The 24,003-nt window shown below is 50.1% G+C and overlaps 1 protein-coding gene across 5 annotated transcripts in view; it reads left to right on the forward strand.

Annotated features, from left to right (window-relative positions):
• SREBF1 (sterol regulatory element binding transcription factor 1) overlaps positions 1–24,003 on the forward strand; it is a 55,581-nt gene that overhangs the window by 7,113 nt on the left and 24,465 nt on the right. For 4 of the 5 annotated variants that reach the window (XM_033914048.1, XM_033914049.1, XM_033964050.1 and 1 more), the window contains exons 2-6: positions 9,433–9,909; positions 11,376–11,542; positions 12,938–13,090; positions 15,652–15,870; positions 23,000–23,114. In XM_033914048.1, the coding sequence (XP_033769939.1) occupies positions 9,433–9,909; positions 11,376–11,542; positions 12,938–13,090; positions 15,652–15,870; positions 23,000–23,114 (1,131 nt within the window). Of the gene's footprint in view, positions 1–828; positions 908–9,432; positions 9,910–11,375; positions 11,543–12,937; positions 13,091–15,651; positions 15,871–22,999; positions 23,115–24,003 lie in introns of those variants that run through there. The other variant, XM_033914050.1, reaches the window with a different exon arrangement.

A 24,003-nucleotide genomic window follows, 5' to 3' on the forward strand; every position in this document is an offset into this window, starting at 1 on the left:
AAAAGTCCAGCTCTTTGAGAGTGCTTTTGACTCCTAACTCCTCTCACCTTGGGCTCTGCATCCCCAACCCTATATGTCCTGTCTGTCCAAGTTGGACTGTAAGCTCTTCAGAGCAGGGACCGTCTATAAATGTCAGCCCACCTCTTCGAGAGTGCTTTCGACTCCTATCTCCTCTCACCTTGGGCTCTGCATCCCCAACCCTATATGTCCTGTCTGTCCAAGTTGGATTGTAAGCTCTTCTGAGCAGGGGCCGTCTATAAATGTCAGCCCACCTCTTTGAGACTGTTTTCCACTCCTAACTGCTCTCACCTTGGGTTCTGCATCCCCCACCCTATGTCATGTCTGTCCAAGTTGGACTGTAAGCTCTTCAGAGCAGGGACTGTCTATAAATGTCAGCCCACCTCTTTGAGAGTGCTTTCGACTCCTCTCACCTTGGGTTCTGCATCCCCCAACCCTCTTTGTCATGTCTGTCCAAGTTGGACTGTAAGCTCTTCAGAACAAGGACCGTCTATAAATGTCCAAATGTACAGCGCTGCCTAAGTAATAAGTAGAATAAAAGAAAGTATATTGAGCCCGAGCATTTGCTAAGAGTCGTTGTTGTGGCTAAAATGCTGCAATGATTTGCGCGCATTGAGGCCGCGTAAAGGCTGTTGCGGTAGCCCCGGCTCAGCCTCCTCTGATCTTTCTGCCTGGGAGCGGCTGACCCGGAGTAACCCGGAGCCGGCGCGGGAGGGGTTAAGGCACGATGCCCTCTAGTAACCTCACCTTGTCTAGCGGCGGGGGATGGCGCCGATTGGCTGCGAGGGATCACCTCATGCCAGGGGCTGATTCCCGATTCCTCTCTCCGGGGCCGTCCCGAGTGCAAATCCAGCCACCGGGGCTTCCACCATGGACTGCACCTTTGAAGGTACTCGGCACCGGGGCTTGGAGCCCTTCAGAGTGCACCTTGCAAAGACCCTCCCTCCCCCCCCCCCCCCAATTCTTCCCAGCTGCTGGGATTCGGGTGCTTTGAGGTGCAGCGATCTCCCCCTTTGCAAAAGATCAAAATAGAGCCGCCAGACGGGAAGGGTAAAACCCGGATCTGACGGACCTGGCGGATCTTGCACTGGCTTAAGGTGTCTTGGTGATGCTCCACCTCTTTCATATGTTCCAGCTAATTCCCCCCCCCCCCCCCTCTTTTACGAAGCCACATTAGGCTTTTTTACCGCTGCTCATGGCGCGGTATTAGCTTTGACGCTGATAGGAATTCTATGAGCATCGGACCGGCGCGCTAAAAAAAGCCGAACGCCAATTGTTTTGCAAGAACGACATTACACGTTTTTATTACGGCTCTACGTTTCCTCTTCTAAGGCATATAAGGCTATGTCGTAAAGAAATTAAATCAGCGCTCTTTGAGAAATTTATTTCTTTATTGTTTGCAAAACTCCACTTTGAGTATATCTAAGTAACTGTTGTATTTTTAACTATTTGTATTTCGCTGGTGGTCCAGCCTTCTTCTGTGTAAACCGCCTAGAAATCGTTTGGTTACGGCGGTATTAGCATTGACACTCATTGGAATTCTATGAGCATCGGACCGCCGCGATAAAAAAAAGGCCGAACGCCGGTTGTTTCGCGGGAACAACATTACAGGGTTTTTTATTACGGCTCTATATATCCCCTTATAAGGCGTACCTGGCGGGATTTGCTTGCCACGTCTGTTGTCCAAAGTGCCCGTCTACACCAGCTGGTTTGTTCCATATGTTCTGGTCCTGTGACCGAGTGCAAAACTTTGGGTCTTTTGTCTGTCTCTGGGAAGGGGTAAAACGCGGACCTGACGGACTTCGCGGACCTAAACCCGTACGGCCTTAAAAATCTGAGGTCCATGTCGGTCCGTGTCCGTGGCGTTTGTAATTGCTGTTGCTGACAGACCTTGATGAGATTTTTGCGCTGACGGATCCGTCTCAGCATAGGGAGGGAAAAGTGTTAGGATCCGTCAGCGCTAAAAATCTCTTCCAGGTCTGTCAGAGCCAGAGACTAGTGCTGGAGCGGCAGAGCGGTGACACAGGTTTTGGACGTGCGTTATGGAAAAGAAGTCTCCAAACTCCAGCACGAGTCTCTGGCTCTGACAGACCTCGAAGAGATTTTTAGCGCTGACAGATCCTAACACTTTTCCCTGGGAAGGGGTAAAACGCGGACCTGACGGACCTGGCAAATCTAAACCCGTACGGCCTTAAAAATCTGAGGTCCGTGTCGGTCCGTGTCCATGGCGCTTGTAGTTTCTGTCGCTGACAGACCTTGATGAGATTTTAGCACTGACGGATCCGTCTTAGAATCCGTCAATGCTAAAATCTCTTCGAGGTCTGTCAGAGCCAGAGACTCGTGCTGGAGTTTGGAGACTTCTTTTCCATAACGCACGTCCAAAACCTATGTCCCCGCTCTCTTGGCTTCTTCTCTGCCGCTCCAGCACGAGTCTCTGGCTCTGACAGACCTTGAAGAGATTTTTAGCGCTGACGGATCCTAAGACGGATCCGTCAGTGCTAAAATCTCATCAAGGTCTGTCAGCGACAGAAACTACAAGCGCCACGGACACGGACCGACACGGACCTCAGATTTTTAAGGCCGTACGGGTTTAGACCCGCGAGGTCCGTCAGGTCCGTCAGGTCCGCGTTTTACCCCTTTCCCTTTTCCCTCCCTATGCTGAGACGGATCCGTCAGCGCTCAAATCTCATCAAGGTCTGTCAGCAACAGAAACAAGCGGCACGGACACGGACCGACACGGACCTCAGATTTTTAAGGCCGTACGGGTTTAGACCCGCGAGGTCCGTCAGGTCCGTCAGGTCCGCGTTTTACCCCTTTCCCTTTTCCCTCCCTATGCTGAGACGGATCCGTCAGCGCTCAAATCTCATCAAGGTCTGTCAGCAACAGAAACAAGCGGCACGGACACGGACCGACACGGACCTCAGATTTTTAAGGCCGTACGGGTTTAGACCCGCGAGGTCCGTCAGGTCCGCGTTTTACCCCTTTCCCTTTTCCCTCCCTATGCTGAGACGGATCCGTCAGCGCTCAAATCTCATCAAGGTCTGTCAGCAACAGAAACAAGCGGCACGGACACGGACCGACACGGACCTCAGATTTTTAAGGCCGTACGGGTTTAGACCCGCGAGGTCCGTCAGGTCCGTCAGGTCCGCGTTTTACCCCTTTCCCTTTTCCCTCCCTATGCTGAGACGGATCCGTCAGCGCTCAAATCTCATCAAGGTCTGTCAGCAACAGAAACAAGCGGCACGGACACGGACCGACACGGACCTCAGATTTTTAAGGCCGTACGGGTTTAGACCCGCGAGGTCCGTCAGGTCCGTCAGGTCCGCGTTTTACCCCTTTCCCTTTTCCCTCCCTATGCTGAGACGGATCCGTCAGCGCTCAAATCTCATCAAGGTCTGTCAGCAACAGAAACAAGCGGCACGGACACGGACCGACACGGACCTCAGATTTTTAAGGCCGTACGGGTTTAGACCCGCGAGGTCCGTCAGGTCCGTCAGGTCCGCGTTTTACCCCTTTCCCTTTTCCCTCCCTATGCTGAGACGGATCCGTCAGCGCTCAAATCTCATCAAGGTCTGTCAGCAACAGAAACAAGCGGCACGGACACGGACCGACACGGACCTCAGATTTTTAAGGCCGTACGGGTTTAGACCCGCGAGGTCCGTCAGGTCCGCGTTTTACCCCTTTCCCTTTTCCCTCCCTATGCTGAGACGGATCCGTCAGCGCTCAAATCTCATCAAGGTCTGTCAGCAACAGAAACAAGCGGCACGGACACGGACCGACACGGACCTCAGATTTTTAAGGCCGTACGGGTTTAGACCCGCGAGGTCCGTCAGGTCCGTCAGGTCCGCGTTTTACCCCTTTCCCTTTTCCCTCCCTATGCTGGGACGGATCGGTCAGCGCTCAAATCTCATCAAGGTCTGCCAGCAACAGAAACAAGCGGCACGGACACGGACCGACACGGACCTCAGATTTTTCAGGCCGTACGGGTTTAGACCCGCGAGGTCCGTCAGGTCCGTCAGGTCCGCGTTTTACCCCTTTCCCTTTTCCCTCCCTATGCTGAGACGGATCCGTCAGCGCTCAAATCTCATCAAGGTCTGTCAGCAACAGAAACAAGCGGCACGGACATGGACCGACACGGACCTCAGATTTTTAAGGCCGTACGGGTTTAGATCCGCGAGGTCCGTCAGGTCCATGAGGTCCGCGTTTTACCCCTTCCCTCTGTCTCTATCTGCAGACGGATGTTATGCTTTTTTTCACAATTTTCTTCCCTGGGACTGTCTAGGGGTCATTCTCAACTGTTACAAAAAGCTTCCCTGTTGGCTAGGAAATATATTCTTTTATTGTGGAGACAGGCTGAAGTTCCTACTGTTACCATGTGGAGAAATGAGGTGTTTATTTTGTTAAAATATGAATATTTGGATGTTAAACATGGTGGTCCTGGGAGATTTTGGTCTATTTGGGCGCCAGTTTGGGGCAATTTATCCCATGGAGCCCGAAGTACTCTCCTGAACTTTTGACACTGGTGTGCTGGGGGTGGGTTGGGAGCGGGTGGGGGGTAGTTGAGGTATGTTTTGGGGTATTTACGGTCTGCGCGAAGAACAACGCGATAGACTTTCTTATCACTTGTTTCTGTTTCTAACTGTTGTGTTTTGTGTTAAACTAATAAAAAATATTAAAAAAATAAAAAAAGGTAAGAGGGGGTTTATTACTAAATGGAGTAATTGCATTTTTAAACTTCAGTTTCCACCTGTTTTTAGAGCGAACAGTCTTCTTTTAGAAATAAGAAGCTTTAAAGACCTACTTTGTTGCTAAATGTTATTTTTGCTATTTTAACTCTTTTGAGTAATAATTTTTAAGTATGTGAGCTCCCCTTAACAGGTTTTTCTTGTTTTAATCCACTTTGAATTGAAAAACAGCGGAATATAAGATTACTGATTAAGTTGTGAGGGGATTCAGACCTTCTGGACGGAAATGGCCTCCTTTTTACAGGGCTTGTTACGGACCCCTGTGCCGGTATCCGTGCAGTCTATGCTGTTTGCCCATTTTTCATTCTTATATATGTACAATTCTTATGAAAAATTATTTCTTAGTAAATGTTTTATTTTGGGGAAGAAATGTATCTTGTGTTGCTGGCTGTCTTCTGAACCACCTTCATTCTGGTACTGGAGGAATCGCCTTCATGAACTTATGGGTTGGGAGGCCCGTTTGGCTCGTCCTTCTCGACGCCGGAGCAGAGACTTTGTTCACACTTGGACTCCGTATTTGAACATTTTGACTCCTGTGAGTCGTAGTCGGGTCTTGAATAGACTCCATCTCTGAAACAGTGCTACTCGGTGTCTATGCTGTTCCCTGCTTACGAGTTTTTCTGTAACTGTGGGGGGATGGGGAGGGGTGGGTGGGGGGTAGGGGCTTCTTTGTCGGGGGGTGGGGGTATGGTGGGTCCGGGGAGGACATAAGAGTCCAGTCCTCCGCGGGTGTTTGATGAAAATGTATCCCATGGTTGTTATTGCTGTTGCATTTGCTGTTGCTTAATAAAATAGATTTGAACATAAGATTACTGATTAGATTAGATCTTTCATAACTCGGGAACAATTTTCTTTATTCTGGTTTTTTGTACTTTATCATATGCAAGCATGTGTATGTTCATTGTTAACTCTGCTTATGAATCTTTTGGAATGCAGCTAATTTAAATTTAATAACTATTCGGAGAAAAAAAAAATAAAGAAATGATAAGTACTAAGATACCTTGTCATTCTAATGGGGGGGGGGGGCAAGGAGGAGGGTAACGCAAAACAACCTTTGAGAATAGTGACAGTATAAGGGGGTGCTGAAAAGTTCTCAGCCCAACCAACCAACTTCCTAAATCCTGAGCGTCATTTTGCCACTGGAGCTGAAAAAAGCTTCCCTCTCCTTCAGACTCATCGAGCTTTGGAACAACCTTATCTCCCCCCTTCGAAACCTGAGTGCTCTCCAACCCTTCCGTAAACCTGGCTTTTCTCTAAAACCTAACACTCCCCCCTCTTCTGACATCCTAGCCCTCTTACATTCTCCTCTCCTCTGATCTTCACCTAGCCCTTCCTTGGAGTTCCTTTCTTATTACAATTCCTGTAAACCGTGCCGAGCTCCACAACTACGGAGATGGTGCGGTATACAAACCCAAGGTTTAGTTTAGTTTAGTCCTGTACTTGGCTCACTTGTATTACATTCAAGGGGGTGCTGAAAAGTTCTCAACCCAAGCAACCAACCTCCAAAATTCTGAGCGTCATTTTGCCACCATAGCTGAAAAGAGCGTTCTCTTATTTCCTTAAGTGCCAATTTGCAGAAACAAAATTCTCTGTTTTGACCTTGTTTCAGATCATTGATCGAACCATATCCAGGTCATTCTCTTCTTGGCTGGGCTGAGAACCTTTCAACACCCCCTTGGCAGAGTAAAGCATTTCAGTCTCTGGCAACCAGAGCTGAGATTGTGATGTCATAATGCCTCATTCCACCAATAAGAGCCAACCTCATCAGTGATGTCACAATGGCTTGATTATCTTGCACTTGGCTCACTTTCATTACATACAAGGGGGTGCTGAAAAGTTCTCAGCCCAACCAACCTCCAAAATTCTGAGCGTTCTTATGCCACTGTAGCTGAAAAGAGCGTTCTCTTATTTCGCTAGGTGCCAAGTTGCAGAAACAAAATTCTCTGTTTTGACCTTGTTTCATTGATTGAACCCTATCCAGGTCATTCTCTTCTTGGTTGGGCCGAGAAATTTTCAGCACCCCCTGGTAGTGTAAAGAGCTGAGATTGTGATGTCATAATGCCTCATTCCACCAATAAGAGCCAACCTCATCAGTGATGCCACAATGCCTTGATAATCTTGCACCTGGCTCACTTTCATTACATACAAGGGGGAGCTGAAAAGTTCTCAGCCCAACCAACCAACTTAAATTCTGAGCGCCATTTTGCCACTGGAGCTGAAAAGAGTGTTATATACGAAATTCTCTGTTTTGACCTTGTTTCAGATCTTTGATTGAACCATATCCCATATCCAGGTCATTCTCTTCTTGGTTGGGCTGAGAACGTAAACCAGTTGGCCTTGACGAATGCGCTGCACGTCTCTGAAATTCCATAGTGCTGACACTGAGGTTTGGGATACCCTAAGTGCAGTGGTTCATATCCTGCCTGGCAATCCATACATGAACTGGGAATGAAATGATCTTGTCTGGTCCATTTAGGGCTCCTTTTACAAAGGCACGTTAGGGCCTTAACGCGCAGAATAGCGTGCTAAAATTCCACGCGCGCTAGCCGCTACCGCCTCCTCTTGAGCAGGTGGTAGTTTTTCGGCTAGCACGCGCTAATCCTGTGCGTGCGCTAAAAACTCTAGCGCACCTCTGTAAAAGAGAGAAGAGGCCCAGTTTCTCCAATCTCTCACTGTACGGCAACTCCTCCAGCCCCTTAACCATTTTAGTCGCTCTTCTCTAGACCCTTTCGAGTAGTACCGTGTCCTTCTTCATGTACAGCCACCCAGACAAGCATAAGAACAAAAGAATTACCGCTGCTGGGTCAGACCAGTGGTCCATCGTGCCCAACAGTCCGCTTACGCGGCGGCCCCCAGGTCAAATACCAGTGCTCTAAATGAGTCCAGCCTCATCTGCGTACGTCCCAGTTTAGCAGGAACTTGTCCAACTTTGTCTTGAATCCCTGGAGGGTGTTTTCCCCTATAACAGACTCCGGAAGAGCGTTCCAGTTTTCTACCACTCTCTGGGTGAAGAAGAACTTCCTTATGTTTGTACGTAATCCATCACCTTTCAGCTTTAGAGAGTGTCCTCTCGTTCTTTCTATCTTGGAGAGTGTGAACAGTCTGTCTTTATCTACTTTGTCTTGAGTCCCTGGAGGGTGTTTTCCCCTATAACAGACTCCGGAAGAGCGTTCCAGTTTTCTACCACTCTCTGGGTGAAGAAGAACTTCCTTATGTTTGTACGTAATCCATCACCTTTCAGCTTTAGAGAGTGTCCTCTCGTTCTTTCTATCTTGGAGAGGGTGAACAGTCTGTCTTTATCTACTTTGTCTTGAGTCCCTGGAGGGTGTTTTCCCTTATGACAGACTCCGGAAGAGCGTTCCAGTTTACCACCACTCGCTGGGTGAAGAAGAACTTCCTTTACTTTTGTACGGAATCTATTCCCTTTCAACTTTAGAGAGTGTCCTCTCGTTCTCCCTACCTTGGAGAGGGTGAACAACCTGTCTTTATCTACTTTGTCTTGAGTCCCTGGAGGGTGTTTTCCCTTATGACAGACTCCGGAAGAGCGTTCCAGTTTTCCACCACTCGCTGGGTGAAGAAGAACTTCCTTTACTTTTGTACGGAATCTATTCCCTTTCAACTTTAGAGAGTGCCCTCTCGTTCTCCCTACCTTGGAGAGGGTGAACAACCTGTCTTTATCTACTTTGTCTTGAGTCCCTGGAGGGTGTTTTCCCTTATGACAGACTCCGGAAGAGCGTTCCAGTTTTCCACCACTCGCTGGGTGAAGAAGAACTTCCTTTACTTTTGTACGGAATCTATTCCCTTTCAACTTTAGAGAGTGCCCTCTCGTTCTCCCTACCTTGGAGAGTGTGAACAGTCTGTCTTTATCTACTAAGCATCGTTCTTTGACGTGATTGGTCCTTGAAAACTAACGGCAAGTAATTTTAGCTTTATTTTTTTATGCATCAGTTATCCTAACTTGAGCAACAAAGCAATCGAGGCTTTGTTACCGTTTGGATCTTCTTATCTTTGTGAGCTTGGATTTTCAAAGAGAAAGACTGCAGATGCTGGATGATGAAATGCTTGCAAATATCGAGCCATGTTTTGACTTAATTTGAACTCAAAACCAAGCCCATCCATCGCATTGATTAGCAATTCTATTCTATCTACTTAATTTCACCATTGTTACAATTACCCATACATAGCAGTGGTAACCATTCTGATGCTCATATGTTACCTCCACGGCCGATGCTAAAAACCGTGCTACAGTTTTGTAAGAGGGAGGGCTAATTTTTGTTGGTTTTGCAATTTTATCATTTCAATGATAATGTGCCGCAAAAAACATTTGCTCTGTTTAGTGTGGCAGAGCTAAAAAAAAAAGTTTGAGAGACACTGCTCTAGTTGCCGGTTTCCAAGGTTTGGACATGATGGAAGATGGGGGCGGGGTGCATTTCATTGTTTAAGTGTGGCCTGCTAAGTTGTGTATTTTTGCCAACATTCGATGAGTGCCTTGAACAATGATGGTGATCGGGTGAAAGACAAAGAAATATGCTGAAAATGGACTCCTCTGATTTGAGCCTGGAGTTAAATTTTAAAAAACCCAAAACCCACTGTTGGAAAGTAGAAGGATAAATTCATTTTTTCAAAGTTTGATGATACAATTTTAACACAAAATTATCTCTATATTCAGATATGCTACAGCTGATCAACAACCAAGACAATGATTTTCCTGGCCTGTTCGACACCCCCTTTGGCAGCTTCAGCTCCTCTGTCCAAGATGCCAACCCTACAGCCTTGCTTCCAGCATCCACTGGACTCAGCCCTTCTTTGGACAGCTTCCTTGGGGGGACCAAGCCGGCACCTGCAGTCTCTACAAACATGTACCAGCCCACGTTGCAGAGCTACCAGCAGGTGGCACCACCGTCAGCACCTGAGGCTCAGCTGTTGGGCATACAGTCGCCAAAGCAGCCTCCGCAGCCTGTCAAAGAGGAGCCAATGGCGGTGAATATTGTACAGCAACCGAAGCCACCGTCACCGCTACCGCCAGCTGCCCAGCCGAAACAGCCACAGCAGAGCGTGATGACCGCTCAAAGCTTCCTGGCAGCCGCTCAGCCCCAGTTTAGTTCACAGCCGGTACTGAGCTACCAGAACCCGAGTGGATTCACAGGTCAGAACTGGTGCATAGGGGGGGAGGGGTGAAGAAGGAAACATCTCACAAGGTTAAGGTTGCTAACAGGATCCAGATTTGCAGGACATGGTTAATCCAATCCTGGGTTTACCCCGGTGCGTTGCAGGGACTTGTAGTTCTGAGTTCCCCATTGCAAGCCCTAAGAAAAGCAAGACTTCAAGTTCCAGCATGCACTGGGGTAAACCCAGGACTGCGAAACTGGATTCGGTTGACTTCCTTATATAAGATGCATATCGGGGATTGATCGCTTTATAACAGGGGGTTCTGAACTCAGTCCTTGGGACATACCTGGCCAATCAGGTTTTCACAATGAACATACATGAGAAAAATTTGCATGCCCTGCCTCTATTGTATTCCTTAGAAATATCCTGAAAACCTGACTGGCTAGGTGTGTCCCGAAGATTGGTTTAAAACCCAAGCACAGTACCGGGTAAAGCTTTGGATTTTTGCCCAGAAATAGCTAAGAAGAAAAAATAAACAAACAAACAAAAAAATTTAAATTGAATCAGGTTGGGCAGACTGGATGGACCATTCGGGTCTTTATCTGCCGTCATCTACTATGTTACTATGTTACTATGTAACTCTGCTTTATATAAAAAAATTAAAACTATATCAGAGCTGTTTGATAATAGCTTAACACCTGGCTGATGAATATTCCTGCACTGGCACCACCTTAGGTCCACTGGCTCCAGGAACACACAGCTTTGTCATGGTGCAGGTTTTGAGTGCAAGAAGCTTCCCCAGTAAATGTCACTGAGATGGGGTGACCAGATTTTAGGTTAGTAAAACCCAGCTCCACCCATCCCCACTCCATTACACCTCAGCTCCACCTCCCAGCCCCGCCCCTCACTGCCTGTTCGCTGGGCAGGAAGGCATCCGCGCATGTGCCATGTGCCATTGCCTCCCGACGCGATTTCAAAGTGCCGGGTTTTGAAAAGCCGTCCGTACCCCCGGACGTGTCCTCAAAAGGAGGACGTCCGTGGAAATCCAGGCGTCTGATAACCCTATCACTGAGCTGAGCGTTTCGGGAGATCTGAAGTTTTGCTATGTTGCTTTGGGGATATATGTAAAGGATCCTTTCAGCTATGTGACAAAATGCAGCACTGGGAGCATAGGAGACCTCTTCCCCCTCCCACCCCCCAGGCAGCATGAGGAGAGCTGATAGAATCAGTACTGGATGGGGAAGACAAGGAAGGCATTTCCATTGCAGATTCTGGATTTCATTTGATATAAAAGGATTGTGATTAAACGCTAATCTTTTCTTCTAGTGAGATTAATCTTCATGGCTTCCAGGCCCCCGAGGATCTTTCTCACCGCTGAGATGCTGTGCGCTGTGTCTCTTAGTTTGGTGGGAGGGGGGGTCTTTGTTTTGTTTTTCTACTATAATTTGCTCCATTTTTAAACTTTGTTCTGTGCTCTTTACAAACTATTTTTGTGCCGAGCAGTGCAGCAAGGAGTCCTGAGCCAGCAGCTGCCGACTCTGCCCCCTGCGCAGCACATACAACCAGTCGCCATCCAGGCCCAAATACAAAACCTCTCGACCCAGCAGATACTGGCAGCTGCCACGCCAAGCGCTACCCAGTCTGTGGCTCCCCAGATCCATCAAGTCCCAGTAAGTGTGAAACTCTTTCGGGATCTAGTACTTAAAGAATTTGGCTTATTTCTTTTTTCCAAAATGAATCACATACAGGCATAAGAGGTAATTTCCTGTTTCAGTTTTTCTGTTTCTTGTAACGGAAGCAAAGAGGGGAGGGGGTTAAGTGACTTTACCAAGCTCACAAGGAACCACAGAGGGATTTGAACCAGGTTGACCTCTATTACCCCCACCCAACCCCATCAGAGACCACTTAGCCCCATGCTGTCTCCTATTACCCCCAGTCTCACCCCATCAAAGAGCTCCTAGTCTCTTATAACATCTACCCCAGATGGGGCAATTTAACCTAATAGTTCTAATGTCTCCAAGATTAATTGGCTGTGCTGGTGGAATCTGCTTAATGGCTTGGGAACATCTGTATTTCCCTCTTTGCTAAGAGATACCAGCTGTATTTATTTATTTACAAGGAGCAGCATGGGTTTGAACCCACAGCTACAGGATATCAAGGCTGTAGTTATAACCCCTGCACCACATTCTCAGACAAGGCAACCATAGAGATGGCAAAACATGGTACGGTGAGCGCAGAACGGCAAAACATAGCACGGCAGACACAGTATTACCTTATATACTCGAATATAAACCGAGATTTTGGGCCCAAAAATGGGGGGGTCTCGGTTTATATTCAGGTCAGCGCTGACCCATCCCCCTCCTGAACCTTTTGCAGGCCTCTGCCGAGCCTGCTGCGAGACCTGATGGTCCAGCAATGACAGGGAAAGGAGGGATCCCTCCCGCCTCCTGTCCCAGCCGATTCTAAGAATTTTTACCTCTCTCCTGCCTCCCCCCCATGGACCTTTATTATTCCTGGTGAACAGCGGCAGGAGCGACCTTCCTTGATTCCTGCCCTTGCAGAGTCGCTAGCTGCGAACTCATGGCAGCCAATCAGCTTGTGGCTCTGCACAGGCAGGAGCGAAGGAAGGTCACTCTTGCTGCAATTCACCGCTGGACCACCAGGGCTAGTAAAGGTATGTGGGGAAGGCAAAAATTCTTAGAATCGGCAGGAGGCGGGAGCTGTCCCGGCCACTGCTGGACCACCAGGTCTCACGGCAGGCCAGGTGGAGGCCTGCAAATAATCGGGAGGGAGGGGGGACAGGGGACAGAACCTGGCAGGGAGGAAGTGGGTCTGGGTGCAGAGATTGGCAGGAGAGGGAGTGAGTGAGGGGGCTGGATGCAGAGCCTGACAGGGCAAGGCAAGGCACTGCACTTGAATATTAAAACCCCCCCCCCCTTTCTGGTTTATATTCGAGTCAACCTTTTTTCGGGCGAAATAGGTTATCTCGGTTTATATTCTGGTCGGTTTATATTTGAATATATACGGTACAATCGTGTAGTCCCAATTCTCCTTGTCCCTTACAGGTCATTCTGCAGCCCCATTTCATCAAGGCTGATTCCTTGCTTCTGGCTGCTGTGAAGACAGATGTTGGCAGTGTCGTGCCAGCAGTGAATACCCCGAGTATCTCGTCGTTGGCAACCACAAGTGCCATCCAGTCGGCTCCCCTTCAGATGTCGGTAAGTGACACATTTGCATGGACGGTGACCTTCACCTGAACAGTGCATGATGGGGGAACAGCCAGAGATGCCAAGTTCTCAGTTCCAGGCTGGAGATTTTGGGACAGTCCTGGATTTCTGACCACCTCATCGTGGTGCATTTTGGGTCTTGCAGCACTGATTTTAACGGACAGAATTGGGTACTACAAGCAGGGTCAGCTCAAGGGACGGCTTTTGCATTGGCGCCCTGCTCTGCCCCTCCCCCCCTATAATCTAGTATCTCGCCCTCCATTCTCCCTTCCCTGCCTGTGATTCAGTATCTCCCCCCTCTCTCTCAAGTCCCTCCCATCCCGCTGAACAAGGCGAGGCGCTGGTGATAGAGGTGGCCAAAATCCCAGTCTAGCATCCGTCCCTCTAGAAGTCCGAAGGTAGACCGAACTGGGATTTTGATGCCCTTCCCTGTATCACCAGCTCCCTGGGCCAGTGCCTCACAGGGTCAGCCCTGACTACAAGTCTCATAGTGCTTTGGAGTGTAAGTTCAAAACCAGGACTTTTCCCAAAATCGGCAGCCTGGAACTGGATAACATGACATGTCTGCACAGCTTCCATTTTGATACTGGAATGCCTTCCATGTCCCTAGGGCAGTAACGGTTGCATCCCTTCCTCGCTAGAGAAGGGTGTTGAATTTGCCCCATGCTATAGGTTCTAGAGCAGTGCCTCTCAAACTCTTTTTTTTAGCTCCAACACACTAAACAGAGCAAATGTTTCTCACGGCAACATTGTAATTGAAATGATAAAATTGCTAAACCAACCAAAAATTAAATTGGAGAGTTATTTATTTCAAGTTCTTTAAGCCAGTGATTTCTACCCTGTCCAGCCAGTCAGGTTTTCAGAATAGCCCTAATGAATATGCATGAGGCAGATTTGCATGCCTGTTACCTCCATTATATGCAAATCTCTCATGCATGTTCATTGGGGCTATTCTGAAAACCTGACTGGCCGGTGGTCCTCCAAGACAGGGTTGGGAGCCACTGCATTAAGCTATGTATTGGTAATTGTAACAATGGTGAAACTAGAGTAAATAGAATAGAAGTGTTAATCAATGCGATGGATGTGCTTGTTTTGGAGGGCAAATTAACTGAAAATGCGGCTCGATAGTCGACAAGCAAACGTGCATTTCATCATCCACCATCTGCAGTCGTTCCCTTGTTTTCAATTTAATTTCTGTCAGAGCTGAAAATCCAAGTTTGCAAAGATAAGAAGATCCAAACGGTAACAAAGCCTCAATTGCTATGTTGCTCATAAAAAAAATAAAACTAAAATGATTTGCCGTTAGTTTTCAAGGACCAATCGGGTCAAAGAATGATGCTTGTCTGGGGGGGGTCGTATCCTTATGCACACAGACGCTCATAACATTGACAGACTCTTGCATATGTGACGTACATGTAGTCTATTGTATATACTTAAAATCTCTTTGGCACACAGTTTGCCAGACGCTGTTCTAGTATATAGGCTGTTGGCAAGGGCCACCGAGTGCTTTGTTTTTTGAAATAGCCACAATGAATTTGCCTGCAGGGGGTCTTAGATCAAGGCTAATTTATATGACGACTAATTTGCATGTCACCTCAAGGACTGGAGAGAACCCCTATTACTTAGGGCCTCAGGTTGGGGTGCCTAGTAGGGACCATTCAACCAACGCTGTACTCTGATTCTATTTCACATTAAAAACTGTGATTTAATAATAATAATAATGTGTTTAAATGATTTTTATTATTCCAGCAGTAAGAAGCAAATACAAACAGTAGTACTATTCAGGAAATAACATTTTCAACAATATAATCAGTTCCCCTCCCATCCCCCCCTCCCCTCCCCTCCCGTCCTCTCCCCTCCCCAAGAATCCATGGCCAGTCCAATAGCTGAGAGTGGGAATAAAATCTTAAAGATTCAAAAGTCTACTGCGAGCACGCGGTGTGAGGTCCCGCCAGAAGTGCTCCCACACCTGACAAAATTTGCGACCTGGGCCAAGAGTCAAGTCTCCCACCATGCGTCTCTCCAGTGTTGCGTGCGCTATCATTAGGGATCATAATAATAATAATAATAATAACTTTATTCTTCTATACCGCCACAATCTTGCGACTTCTAGGCGGTTTACAATCAAGAGTGCTGGACATTCAGCGAAATACAATATGCAGATATTCAGAGGAAATAAAGAGAGCGGAGACCTTAAGAAGGCAGTAGTATAGAAATACAATTTGCTGAGCAAAAATATAAGATGTACATTTTTGTAGGTAATGTCCGACAGGACCTTTTTGGAATAAATAGCAACATAAAATTACGATAAGATGAAGATAACAGAATATATATCACAGTGCTGTAAATTCAGGGGGGTGAAGGAGGGGGGAAGAGAGGGGAGATCAAAGTTTAAGTTCAGAGAGGCACCAGTGGCTGTTCCTCCACGAGCAGTGACGAGGCACGAGAGGTAAAAATTAACATAGCCCAGGACGGAATCCTGATGTGCCTTAGTTGGGACAAATCACGCTCCTACCATTTTTATTCAAAGAAATGTGGTTGTGTATTATCAGACTCTTGTGAGCGGCAGCACCATTCTCACCACTGTGCCCATGGTCGTCGATGCTGATAAATTGCCCATCAATAGACTCACAGCCAACGGCAAGCCAGTGTTGATCCAGGGCAAAGGTGAGAAACGAACAGCACACAATGCCATCGAAAAACGCTACCGGTCCTCCATCAATGACAAGATCATAGAGCTGAAAGACCTGGTCATTGGCACTGAGGCAAAGGTATGTATCTAGTGGGGGAGGGTCAGAGGCAGAGACGCTTGGGTGATGGGGAAGGGACTAGAGAGGAAGGGTCTGGAGAAGGGGAGGTACTTGGGTAGTGGGAGAAGAGACTGGGGAGGGGGAGGTATTTTGGTGGTGGAGGAAGGGGCTGGAGAAGGGAGATATTTGGGTAGTGGAGAAGGGGCTAGGGAGGGGAAGGTTCTTGGGTGGTGGAGGAAGGGGCTGGAAGTGCAGATATTTGGGTAGTGGGGGAGGGGCTAGGGAGAGGGAGGTTCTTGGGTAGTGGAGGAAGGGGAGAAGAGATACTTGGGTAGTGGGAGAAGAGACTGGGGAGGGGAAGATACTTGGGTGGTGGAGGAAGGGGCTGGAGAAGGGAGATATTTGGGTAGTGGAGAAGAGGCTAGGGAGGGGGAGGTTCTTGGGTAGTGGAGGAAGGGGCTGGAGAAGGGGAGGTACTTAAGTAGTGGGAGAAGAGACTGGGGAGAAGAGGTTCTTGGGTAATGGAGGAAGGGGCTGGGGAGGGGGAGGTACTTGGGTGGTGGAGGAAGGGGCTGGAAGTGCAGATATTTGGGTAGTGGGGGAGGGGCTAGGGAGGGGAAGGTAATTAGGTACTGGAGGAAGGGGTTGGGGTGGGGGATATTTGGGTAGTGAGGAAAGGGCCAGGGAGAGGGAGGTATTTGGATGGGGGGAAGAGACTGAGAGATGGGAAGAACCGTGTCAATAGCAGGTGTAAACGCTCACACTTCACTCAGACATCTTGCGCCTGTAACTGATTGCATTCCGTAAAGTTGGAATACCCATGACCCCCCCCCCCCCAAACGCTCCCTTTGCAGTTACACGCAAGACAATTTACACTCACTCACGCACGTCACCGCAAATTACTACCACTTGTGGATAATTGCCTCTAATTAAATGCAAATCAAGGGCCAATTAGGTAATGAAATTTTATCCCAGGACAAGCAGGCAGCATATTCTTAACACATGGGTGACGTCACCGACGGAGCCCTCGGTACGGACCTTTTAACTAGAAGTTTCTAGTTGGCCGCACCGCGCGTGCGCGAGTGCCTTCCCGCCCGACGGAGGAGTGCGTGGTCCCCAGTTTCTTCGTTTCCGCGGAGCGAAGAAGACGCGTGTATTTTTTCAACGGCCGTTGAAATCACTTTTTGCCTTCCCGCTCGCGCTTTTGTTATATTTTTTTCTTCCTCTACCTCCGGGTTTCCTTTTTCTTTCAATTACAAAAAAAAAAAAAAAAAAAAAAACTTTGATTTTTATTGTTTCTTTCGTTTTTGCCCCGGCGGGGCCTGTTGCCATTATACAGGCCTCGGACTTCGATTTTGCGGAGGCTATCTTCCCCTTCATGCCCCCGCAGGTCGGTTTTAAGAAGTGCCAGCGGTGTGCACGCCCGATCTCCGTTTCTGACCCACACAATTGGTGTTTGCAGTGCCTGGGTCCGGAGCATCGGGCAGACTCCTGCACCCGCTGTGCCACTTTACAAAAACGTACTCTTAAAAACCGAAGAATCCAGCAAACCCTGCTCTTCGGCTCCGAGTCGGCGATGGATTCATCACCCTCAGCGGCGGTACCGCAGAAATCGGCACCGTCCAGCTCGACACCGACCGATCCCGCATCAGCGCCACTGGCGCCAGGTAAGCCGGCTAAGAAGCCTTCCTCTTCCCTCGAGCGCCCTCCAGCTACGGTGACGACACCGTCCATACCGGCATCGCACCGGTCCCGTAAACGCTCCGCCCCGATAACGGTGAGTGCCTCGTCATCGGCCTCCTCATCGCCGGGGCGTGGAGCGGCATCCAAGGAACCGAAGAAAAAGAAAGCGGTTCCGATGCCACCCCTGGATGACCGTATCTCGGCCATCCTACAAACTCAGCTTCAGGAGCAGTTGAAGAAACAGCTTGAACAACTGCTACCCTCTATCCTGGCACCGCTCCTTCCGGTACCAGACCGGCCCGAGCCCCGCACCGAGCCCCCGGTGTCCACTCCTTCGGTACCGGTAAACACCTCGATGCCGATCCTTTCGGCACAACAACTTCCTGATGATCCTGTGGTTCATTCTCGAACCACAGTGGATCCTGCTCGGCACCAGGCGGTACGGCACTCTTCTCGGGACCGAGAACGACGCCGATCGTCCTCCCCTGGTGCCGTTTCGGTGCGCTCTGGTAAATCTTTGTCCAAAACTCACCACACCGCACCCTCCACCCCGGTGTCCCGACACGCACCAGAAGTCAGGGATCCGGATTTATGGGAGGAGACTCCTCTCGGTACCGAGGAGGATCCCTCCTCATCTGATGAGGAACCATCGGCGCCTGATGCCTCCTCTAAACCTGAGCAGTCCTCTTTTTCTAAATTTCTGAGGGAAATGTCTGCTGCTCTGTCACTTCCCCTTGAATCTGACTCCAAAAAGTCCCAAGCCTTTTTAGAAGCCTTAGACTTTGAGCAACCTCCTAAAGAGTTCCTCAAACTTCCCGTACATGACATCTTACGGGAGACATTCTACAAAAATTTGGAAAATCCCCTCACGGTACCGGGAGCTCCCCGTAAACTGGACAACCTTTACCGTGTCATCCCTATTCCAGGATTCGACAAATCTCAATTGCCCCATGAGTCCCTTCTGGTGGAATCCACCTTAAAAAAGACTCAGGGCTCCAGTGTCTATGCCTCTACCCCTCCTGGCAGAGAAGGTAAGACCATGGACAAGTTTGGCAAGAGGCTTTACCAAAATGCCATGCTTGCCAACAGGGCAAACAACTATTCCTTCCATTTTTCCTTTTATCTCAAACACTTGGTCCAACAGCTGTCTGCCCTCCAGAAGTACCTTCCTGAGCGCAAGGTCCCGCTATTCCAGCAGCACATATCTGGCCTTCTCCAAATGCGCAAGTATATGGTCCGCTCGATCTACGACTCCTTCGAGCTCACCTCTCGGGCCTCTGCCATGGCTGTAGCCATGCGTCGCTTGGCCTGGCTCAGAGTCTCCGACCTGGACATCAACCACCAGGACCGCCTGGCCAACGCCCCCTGTCTCGGGGATGAGCTTTTTGGAGAGTCACTGGATTCCACCACCCAGAAACTCTCCGCCCATGAGACTAGGTGGGACACCCTAATCAAGCCGAAAAAGAAGGCTCCGCCTGCTCGACCCTATCGGCCTCAATCATCCTACCAGCGGAGGTTCTCAGCCAGGCCACTCAATCCGCCTCCCCAACAATCTCGGCGACCCCGTCAACAGCAGCACCATGCCCAGGCTCGGTCTCAGGCCACCCAACCCTCCAAGCCTCCTCAGCCTGCTAAACAATCTCAGCCCTTTTGACTCTTCTCTCCAGGGCATAGCCAGTCATCCACCCTCGCTGCCTCTTCCACAGCCTATCGGGGGTCGTCTCACCATTTTCTCAAGCCGTTGGGAAGTCATCACGTCGGACCAGTGGGTCCTCAACATCATCCGCCACGGCTACTCTCTCAACTTCCAGACTCTGCCTCCGGACAACCTTCCCGTAGAGTCTGCTTCAAACTCATCTCAAACCCCCCTCCTCCTGAGGGAGGTTCAATCCCTCCTCCTTCTCAATGCCATCGAAGAAGTACCTCCAGATCAAAGGGGGCAGGGATTCTACTCCCGCTACTTCCTGGTACCCAAAAAGACGGGAGACCTCCGTCCCATTCTCGATCTCAGGGACCTCAACAAGTGTCTGGTCAAGGAGAAGTTCAGAATGCTCTCCCTTGCCACGCTCTATCCTCTTCTTTCTCAACACGACTGGCTATGTTCCCTGGACCTCAAAGAGGCCTACACTCACATCTCCATCAATCAACATTCTCGCCGCTACCTGCGATTCCAGGTACTGCACCACCACTATCAGTACAAGGTGCTACCGTTCGGCCTCGCCTCCTCACCCAGGGTCTTCACCAAGTGCCTTATAGTGGTAGCGGCCTTCCTCAGGTCTCACAACCTCCAGGTGTTCCCCTATTTGGACGATTGGTTGGTGAAAGCACCTACGTCTCCACTTGTGCTACAGGCTACTCATCACACCATCTCTCTCCTCCACCTCCTGGGGTTCGAGATCAACTACCCCAAGTCGCATCTGCTTCCCACCCAGCGACTTCAATTCATTGGAGCAGTTCTGGACACCACGCTAATGAGGGCTTTTCTCCCCTCCGATCGCAAGCAGACCCTGCTCCATCTCTGCCGTCAGGTACTCATGCATCCCTCCATTCCTGCTCGACAGATGATGGTCCTCCTGGGTCACATGGCCTCGACAGTGCATGTCCTTCCTCTGGCTCGTCTCCACCTTCGTACACCTCAGTGGACGCTCGCCAACCAGTGGTCACAGACTACGGATCTTCTTTCTCATCCCATCTCTGTGACATCATCTCTTCAGCAATCTCTCCAATGGTGGTTGAACTCCTCAAATCTTTCCAGGGGTCTACTTTTCCATCTGCCCCCCCACTCTATGATCATCACCACAGATGCGTCCCCCTACGCGTGGGGAGCTCACCTGGGAGATCTACGCACCCAGGGACTTTGGACCCCACAGGAGCGTCGTCATCACATCAATTTCCTGGAACTCAGAGCCATATTCTACGCCCTCAAGGCTTTCCAGCATCTTCTCTGTCCTCAAGTCCTCCTCCTGTGCACAGACAATCAAGTCGCCATGTACTACATAAACAAGCAGGGCGGCACCGGATCTCGCCCCCTTTGTCTGGAGGCTCTGCGCATCTGGACCTGGGCCACGGACCGCAATCTCTTTCTCAGGGCGGTCTATATCCAGGGCGAACAGAACTCTCTGGCCGACAATCTCAGCCGCATCCTTCAACCTCACGAGTGGACGTTGGACCCTCCGACTCTACTCTCCATCTTTGCTCGATGGGGCACTCCGCAGGTGGACCTCTTTGCAGCACCTCACAACCATCAGCTGCCCCAATTCTGTTCCAGACTCTTCTCTCCTCACCGTCTGGCCCCGGATGCATTCCTGCTCGACTGGAGGGATCGGTTCCTCTATGCCTTCCCTCCACTTCCTTTGATGTTGCGGACCTTGTCCAAACTCCGCAAGGACAATGCCACCATGATCCTCATCGCCCCTCGGTGGCCTCGTCAACACTGGTTCTCCCTTCTGCTTCAACTCAGCTCCAGGGAGCCCATTCCTCTTCCTGTGTTTCCTACTCTACTTACACAGCAGAATCAGTCTCTACTACATCCCAACCTGTCTTCCCTCCACCTGACAGCTTGGTTTCTCTCGGGCTGACCTCTCCGGAGAATCTATCTCAACCGGTCCGCCTCATTTTGGACGCCTCCAGGAAACCGGCCACTCTTCAATGTTACCATCAGAAGTGGACCAGATTCTCCTCGTGGTGTCTCCGGCATCATCAAGAACCCACCTCTTTGGCGGTGGAAACTGTCTTGGACTATTTGCTCTCGCTGTCCAACGCTGGCCTCAAAACCACTTCCATCAGAGTCCACCTCAGTGCCATCACTGCGTTTCACGAGCCTATTCTCGGAAAACCCCTCACGGCTCATCCTCTGGTTTCAAGATTTATGAGAGGGCTCTTCAACATCAAACCGCCTCTCAAGCCTCCTCCCGTCGTCTGGGACCTGAATGTGGTTCTCTCTGCCCTTATGAAGCCTCCGTTTGAGCCTCTTGCCACAACTTCATTCAGGCTTCTTACCTGGAAGGTGCTTTTCCTAATTGCCATCACCTCTGCCAGGAGGGTTAGCGAACTGCATGCACTGGTTGCCGACCCACCGTTCACTGTTTTTCACCATGACAAGGTTGTTCTGCGTACCCACCCTAAATTCCTTCCCAAGGTGGTCTCAGCTTTTCACCTCAACCAGTCCATTGTGCTTCCCGTCTTCTTCCCTAAGCCTCACTCGCATCCTGGAGAACAGGCGTTGCACACGCTGGATTGTAAGCGTGCCCTTGCTTACTACCTTGATCGTACCAGAGCTCACCGAACATCCCCTCAGCTCTTTTTGTCTTTCGATCCCAACCGTTTGGGCCGTCCTGTCTCCAAACGGACACTTTCAAATTGGCTTGCTGCCTGTATTGCCTTCTGTTATGCTCGGGCCGGTCTCTCACTGGAAGGATCTGTCACGGCCCACAGAGTCCGAGCTATGGCTGCTTCTGTGGCTTTCCTCCGTTCCACGCCCATCGAGGAAATCTGCAAGGCGGCCACTTGGTCCTCAGTTCACACGTTCACTACTCACTACTGTCTGGATGCATTCTCCAGACGGGATGGACACTTCGGCCAATCTGTGTTACAAAATTTATTTTCCTAATGGCCAACCATCCCTCCTCCCTCTTTGTTAGCTTGGAGGTCACCCATGTGTTAAGAATATGCTGCCTGCTTGTCCTGGGATAAAGCACAGTTACTTACCGTAACAGGTGTTATCCAGGGACAGCAGGCAGATATTCTTAAGTCCCACCCACCTCCCCGGGTTGGCTTCTTAGCTGGCTTATCCTAACTGGGGACCACGCACTCCTCCGTCGGGCGGGAAGGCACTCGCGCACGCGCGGTGCGGCCAACTAGAAACTTCTAGTTAAAAGGTCCGTACCGAGGGCTCCGTCGGTGACGTCACCCATGTGTTAAGAATATCTGCCTGCTGTCCCTGGATAACACCTGTTACGGTAAGTAACTGTGCTATATGTGAATGTACTATTTTCAAAGTGTGCTGCCATTTCTAGGATTAGGGGGAGACAGTCTTATGACCAGGTCTCTCTCTCGCCCTTTTTTGCACGTTTGCAGTCTGTTGCATACGCTGAACAGCTCTTAGCGGGTCGTAGTGGGTGATGGAGGCGCCACACGTGGGATGGGTAAATGGTGAAACCTGTAATGATCACTCCGTGTATATGTGTTTGGGGGGGAGGGGAGTCGGAGACGGCAGCGTACAGGTGCTGCTACCGACATTTAGAGAAGGGGGAAGCCGGTGCCTCTCCGTGCAGTCCCTCTGGCAATTGAACCTTTCCCACGTGTTCTGTTCATGTCGTTAACGCTGCCGTAGCTTGCAAAGAGCGTATTCCAGCTGCAGGAAGCTCCCAGGGCCCTTCCCAACCAGCTGTGAACGCACAGAGGCAGCTTTGGGGATCTGGAGGGTTTCGGAGGTTGGCTCAAAGCAGTGCCGTTGTGTTCCCGACAGCTGAATAAGTCTGCGGTGCTGAGAAAGGCCATCGACTGCATTCGCTTCCTAAAGCAAAGCAATCAGAAGCTGAAGCAGGAGAACCTGGTACTAAAGATGGCAACTCAGAAAAACAGTGAGTACACGCAGGAGGAAGGGCGGGGAGACTGGCACTGCCAACCCTTGCCACGCTATCACCACCACACCCATTGCCTTCTCCTTGTGCCGTATACATTCCCCCAAATACTGCACTCATCACCTGAACACAGTGACTGTCCCTCACACCACACTCAATGCCTCATCACACCAGCTGACCCCTCCACACCATACTCAATGCCTCGTCACGCCAACTGATCCCCCCACCACACTCAATGCCTCGTCACGCCAACTGATCCCCCCACCACACTCAATGCCTCATCACACCAGCTGACCCCTCCACACCACACTCAATGCCTCATCACGCCAGCTGACCCCCCCACCACACTCAATGCCTCATCACACCAGCTGACCCCTCCACACCATACTCAATGCCTCGTCACGCCAACTGATCCCCCCACCACACTCAATGCCTCGTCACGCCAACTGACCCCCCCACCACACTCAATGCCTCATCACACCAGCTGACCCCTCCACACCACACTCAATGCCTCATCACGCCAGCTGACCCCCCACCACACTCAATGCCTCATCACACCAGCTGACCCCTCCACACCATACTCAATGCCTCGTCACTCCAACTGATCCCCCCACCACACTCAATGCCTCGTCACGCCAACTGACCCCCCCACCACACTCAATGCCTCATCACACCAGCTGACCCCTCCACACCACACTCAATGCCTCATCACACCAGCTGACCCCCCCACCACACTCAATGCCTCATCACACCAGCTGACCCCTCCACACCATACTCAATGCCTCGTCACACCAACTGACCCCCCCACCACACTCAATGCCTCGTCACGCCAACCGACCCGCCACCACACTCAATGCCTCGTCACGCCAACCGACCCGCCACCACACTC

Source organism: Geotrypetes seraphini, chromosome 11, assembly GCF_902459505.1.
Source record: "Geotrypetes seraphini chromosome 11, aGeoSer1.1, whole genome shotgun sequence".
NCBI classification, from domain to species: domain Eukaryota; kingdom Metazoa; phylum Chordata; class Amphibia; order Gymnophiona; family Dermophiidae; genus Geotrypetes; species Geotrypetes seraphini.